Source organism: Frankliniella occidentalis, unplaced genomic scaffold (genome assembly GCF_000697945.3).
Source record: "Frankliniella occidentalis isolate FOCC.00 unplaced genomic scaffold, Focc_3.1 Scaffold63, whole genome shotgun sequence".
NCBI classification, from domain to species: Eukaryota; Metazoa; Arthropoda; class Insecta; order Thysanoptera; family Thripidae; genus Frankliniella; species Frankliniella occidentalis.
The window spans coordinates 1138462-1144112 of NW_026267193.1; the positions used below are offsets into that span (position 1 = coordinate 1138462).

Genomic DNA, 5651 nt, shown 5'->3' on the forward strand with positions numbered 1-5651 from the left:
GGGGGGAGGTAAGCTCGGACGAGCTCGCAAATAGACTTGTTACTTCGTCACGGTTCGTCACGAGTCTCCTCTCGCGGGAGGACAGATGGATGGATGGATGGCGCAGCCAGGCGGGTAGTCACGAAGTCCTCAACGTCACGAACAAGATATGCTGCTGCGCCGGAGACATCGCTGCCTCCTCGCCCTGCGCCGACACCGTGGCGCCGTGACCAGCGGGTTATAGGACGGAGTCCTATTTCTTCCTTTCGAGTAACGCTTCCAGCGGATTCTCGATAACGACCCTCCACGCAGCTCCGCTCGCATTCCCCGCGGCCTACGCCTCCTGGAGGCTACACGGGATAGGACGGCGACAGGTGGCCGACACCCACGGGCGCACTTCCGGCGCGGCCAACCGGAAACGGTAGTTTGTGCGCGGCCAGTTGCAGCGACTCACTCACCGGCCGCGGGGCCGCCGGGGACGTCGCGATCCTTGTTGCGACCCGAGGTGGTGGTGGTGCTGCAGTCGTCGTCCACGTCCGCCTCGGGGGCGGCCTTGGGGGCGGCGAGGGCCGGGGGCGCGGCCACCGGCGGCTCCGGGGCCGCGACGAGCGGCTGCAGGGGCGGCTGCTCGGCCGCAGGAAGCGGCGACGGCGGCAGCTCCTTGCCCGAGTGGCCCAGGACGCCGCGGCGCCGGCACAGCTTCGACAGCCACCCCATGACGCGCGAGGACGGCGACGAGCACCTCCGCGACGACGACGACGGCGGCGGCGGGGCGCGAGGCACACCGGGCGCGAGACCAGCCGCGAGCAAACACGCCGAGGAAAATGCCGAGCCGAGTCGCGCCGCAGCGTCGAGACAAGAGGACGAGAGACAGGGGGAAGAGGGGCAGGGGGCAGGGGAGGGAAGGGGGCAGTTGCACCGTACCGCGCCGTACCGCGCGCTCGCGCTCAGTCGGCCCGGCGTCCAGGAGGCCCGTCAGCGCGGCGGGGAGAGGAGGGGAGTGGAGTAGGTCGGGGAGGGACAGCTGCACGGGCCGCCTGTACCCTTGGCGGGGTCATCCCCGCTGCTGGCGCGCGAGCCCAGGCACACCTCACCGACATAAACCTTGTGTGTGCATTACAGGGTCTCTCGGGTGACAGCATCATTTTAGTCGGGCGGATTTAAAACTAAAGTATCCTTGTCAAACTTGCGTAGTGTTGTCGCATAGGTTGCCAAACATACTTAATTATTTTGATTAATAACAACAACAACAACGCAATGGTTTTGCAGTGCAGGGGGCGGGAAGAGGAAACGCTCTCGATGGGTCTGTGGCCAAAAACAATAACTGAAAAGGGATCGCGCAGAAAGTCCGCCCGTCTTTCTCCGATCGATTCAGTAAATTATAACCACTCAGCGCCTGCGAGACTCACGATAGGCCACGCCGCAATACACGCATGAAATACAGGCGAGATGTTGCCTACCTACCAGGCGCGATGAGGAAAATAGGCAGAGGATCGAAACTGCGATCGACGGACGTCCTTTCAGGAAAATCCCAAATGAGATTATTGGAAAGAAAAAGAGGAATAAGCAAGATTAGCAAAGTTTATCTTTTTTGCCGTGTAATACAGTCCTCTCGATATGTCAGTGTCCGGAGGCTGGTGACTGGAACATTTCTCTCAGAGTGAATCGGTGTGAATGCGCTTCGCGCCCACACGAATCGTACGGGACCAAGTGCAAGGCGCGGAGGCGGTGGCGGGCGACAAAGCGCAGAGCAAAAGAGAGTAAGAAAGATGGGGAGAGGAGTGAAAGATCGAGGGACAGAATGAGAGAAAGAGAGAGAGATCGACGGGTAAGCGCTCCGTGCCGGGAGCCCCGCTGCCGCCTATCTCCGATTCCGGGCAGATTCACGAGTGGAGGATGCGACGCCAAACCGAACGCCACGCCGACCTGGCCCGACTCGACCCGCTCCGTCACGAAAACGGAGGTCCGTCGCAAAAAAATGGAGGGGGGGGGGGTGGAAGTAAAAAGGAGTGCTGCGATCTGGCTTGATGCCGAGCGCGGGCGGCGATCGGACTGAAAAGCGCGCTCCCGCTAGACACTGGACGGCCAAAGAAAACGAGTGCAGCGAGGCGACATGGCACCTGGCACCGGCCGAAGTAAGACTATGGCAACAGGAGCGAAAGAGCCATTTCCATCAACATTTTAACAATCCAAGTCGCACGACGGGGATGATAGTACGGCGCGTGCGTTTGAAACCACGGACAGCAAAGAAAGTGGGATTGAGCGCAAAATACGCCTCTCAAGGAGATAAACGACAAGCATTCGCGAGAGTTCACGCGGCCTGAAGACGAGGCGGCGCGGCGCCCGGCGCTGCGTTTGTCCAGGATGGGCGGGGCGGGGCACGGAGCGGGGCACGGAGGGGAGGGGAGAGGGGAAGAGGGGTGCAGAGAAGGGAAGGGAGAGAGGGTGGGCAGAGAGGGGCGGGCACGCGCGGTCGAGCGTGAAGTCGTGCTTGGACCCGGAGGGGCGTGGCGGCGGCTGCTAGTCGCGGGGAGAGGCTTGGGTCCTCCAGGTGCCAACGCGGGCAGTCCGGGGAGAGGGGGGAGAGGACGGATCTGCTTGGGCGACATGCACGAGGAAACAGCACAGCGCTTTAAATTATCCCCCCCCCCCACCCACTGCGTTGCGCAGCACGCAGCCAGTCGAACGTGAAAAACGACTAATTGCTGAGCTGACCTGACTGTGAGAGGCGGGAAAGGAAAAGTGGAAGGTGGCCTGGAGGGTGAGGAGTAGGGGTGTGGGTGGTGGAAAGGTGGGTCAAACTGCGTGGAGCTGGGGTGGACCCTGCTGGCTTGTGAGAACGCACACCAATCAATCCCGGCCCCGGCAGCACAAAACCAACAAAACACATTCCCCCTCCACCTCTTTCTAGGTAATAATGTGGGGTGAAAAAAAATAACATCGAGCGATCGCTGCCTGGCGCCGCAAAGCCTTTGGCGGACAAAGGGTGGTGCCCCTCAGGGGTGGTGCCCCGGGTTGAGTCCCCTCAGGGGTGGAGTCCCCATCACTGGGACTGGGGTCGCCCGGTCAGCGGCCTCGCAGAGTGCGTGGGAAAGCAGGGCTGGGACGAAATGGGCGCCGGAGGGTCTTCTCGTCATACCATAACGTGGGACGGTATCGTCCAGTCCTCGATGGTCAGAAAGATGGTAAGAAACGACATCCTGGTTTTCATTGCGGTTTGGAAAAACCATGACGTCTTTTGGAAGAAATACATGGGGAACTTCATGGGTTTTCCAAACGTCATGAAAACCAGGGCGTCGTTTTTGCCGTGTTGTGCCGCATCACATCGATCGCAATCGTTTGTATCTGTCAAATTGAGACTTAAGCATACGGTTTGCATTGTACCATTCAATGGAATCTAAATTACAACTTAAAGAGATTCGTCATAGACTTTTTACCGTCAAGTTCCCAACATTTTTCACTGCGTGGCACCACTAACAAATGATGCTTCACAATCGAATGCGCTCGAGAGGGAGGGGAGGCGGCCAGCCCGGCCGGTGTTGTGGTGCGTGCCAGGCACCGGCCGCGGCGCCAGGCAGGCCAGGCTCGGCCCGGCGAGCGCCCGCCAAGTGCCGGGTAGGCCGCCCGCCGGGCGCGCCTGCCGAGCAGCCGGTCTACCTCGGCCTACCGCACCGCGGGCGGGCGGGCGGGCGCTACCCCGCGCCGGAGGAGCCGACCGGCCGGAGAAGCAGGAGCAGCAGCAGCAGAAGCAACAGGAGCAGCAGCAGCAGAAGGACGAGCAGGAGGAGGAGCTGCAGCAGAGGAAGTAGGAGAGCAGAAGCAGCACTTAAAAATCCTATGGCACAGTACGGGAAAAGTACAGGATTTGATGAGGTACAGGACACCCGTACTTGTTTACTGTCGTGCCCGAAAAGGCTCCATGTTTGTCATAAATTCCTGCACTCCGTCGTCAGAACAACGTACTCCTTGCAAGTGCGGTACACGACCAGGCAAGTGTACGGGCGATACCGACTGTGCTAAATGCTGGGTCGTCCTTTTAACAGCGAGAAGAAGCAGCAGAAGTAGGAGGAGGAGCAGGAGGGGCAGGGGCAAGAGCAGCAATACCCCGCATGCTTGCAGCGGCGGCGATACTCCGTTCGCCGAGAGACTCACCGACCGGGCCCGTCCGGCCATCACGGCGACGGCGTGGATCGGGGAGATCGCGTGGGCGCCCCCCGAGAGCGTGAGTGTGTGGAGCGGCGGCAGGCTCTGCAGAGCCAGGGCCGAGCCAGGCCGGGCCCCTCAAGCATGGCCGGCAAGAGGAAGATCATGGTGTGTGTCTCAGCAGGCTGGGCGCCGAGCAGGGCCTCACGCGAGGAGCGCCCGGGCCCGGCAGGCTCGTGCCGCGGCTCCCGCTCACAATCAGCTTCCAACTTCAGAGCCACGACCGAGAAAATTACAAGCCCAACAACAAGCCGAGCCCCACCGATACGAAGCCTCCCGAACCAAACCGCTAAATAGCCCGATGGGTGGTGGGCTGGTCAGCGTCACACTCCGCCGTCAGCGGAGCGGCGGGGCGCTTCGAGTCTGCTGCTAACCGTTCAAGAAGGAGATCGGAGTGCGTTCGGCAAGGCTTCGGCTGCCGAGGCGAAGTTGTTGCATCCGCGCCGCTCGCCGACGACGTCACGCTTGAGGGCCGCCCAGCAGCATCCAACCAGATGTCGCGGAACTCCACTCAGCTGCAGCCGAGGCGGTGGTCTCTCTCCCATTTAGCAAAAAGAAATTTGCGCGCCGCGTGTCTCTCCAACGAGCGGATATGTCATAAGAGATACAGACGGCGCAAACAATAAACAGAAAGGTGAAACTAGAACAGTCGCAGGGTACCTAACAGCGCTGCACACAGCTGCTACAGGGCGGTCTCCCGAGCGGCCCGTAGAGCCTCGAGCCCTTCACCGGGGGGCCCTGTTAACCTTTACAGGGAGCCCTAAGGTCCAACAGGCCCCGCCGGCCCCGGCCGGGTGTCGCCCTCTGTATTTCGGTCCGCGGTGCAGCCGGGCGGGCGCGGCGCGCAGACGGCGCTATTTCCGTAAAGCACACAGCGGCAGCAAAAGCGCTGCAGCGGCGGCGCCGCCGCTCTCTCTGGCCCATAGCGCCGAAGCGGCTGATTAAATTACAACACGTCGACGAGGTGCTGTTCGCAGAGTAAACGGTCAGGTCGCGGGAAAAATTTTAAGGTTTGGAAATTTCCTACACAATTTTCGAAACAACAAATTTCAACCACTTGGCGTTTCCTGAAAACTTGCGCATTGCAAAGTGGTATTTGGTATTTCCTGTGTTATCCGTCCCTGTTTTACTCCTTCTCTCACACGCGTCCCCGTTCGTTCAGGAGCCAAAGCGAGAGACCTATACGCAACCGCACTGCTGCTGCCCTGCCCTACCGAGAGACAAGTCACCCACCGCGCAAGGCTGTCGAGTCTCCCACGCGTTCAGACGGAGCAGGGGAACGGGACCAAGGAGGGGCGAGCACAGCAGGACAGAGATGGAACCAAAAAAGAAAAAAAAAACGATTCGCCAAAAGAGCGCAATGTGCCGCCGCCGCCGCCGCGCCATGTCCGCGGGCGGGGGAATCAACCACTCACTCGCTCTGAAACGACTTGTCTTTATTGTTTCCTCGAAGGGGGGGAGTGGGGAGA

At 60.6% G+C, this 5651-nt stretch overlaps 1 protein-coding gene across 6 annotated transcripts in view; it reads right to left on the reverse strand.

Annotated features, from left to right (window-relative positions):
• LOC113209546 (kinesin-like protein KIF2A) overlaps positions 1-5651 on the reverse strand; it is a 36219-nt gene that overhangs the window by 12746 nt on the left and 17822 nt on the right. For 2 of the 6 annotated variants that reach the window (XM_052268092.1, XM_052268090.1), the window contains exon 1: positions 438-717. The exons of 1 other annotated variant lie outside the window; for it this stretch is intronic. In XM_052268092.1, the coding sequence (XP_052124052.1) occupies positions 438-696 (259 nt within the window). In that variant the 5' untranslated portion in view covers positions 697-717. Of the gene's footprint in view, positions 1-437; positions 720-5651 lie in introns of those variants that run through there. 3 more of the 6 variants (XM_052268093.1, XM_052268091.1, XM_052268089.1) reach the window with 3 other exon arrangements.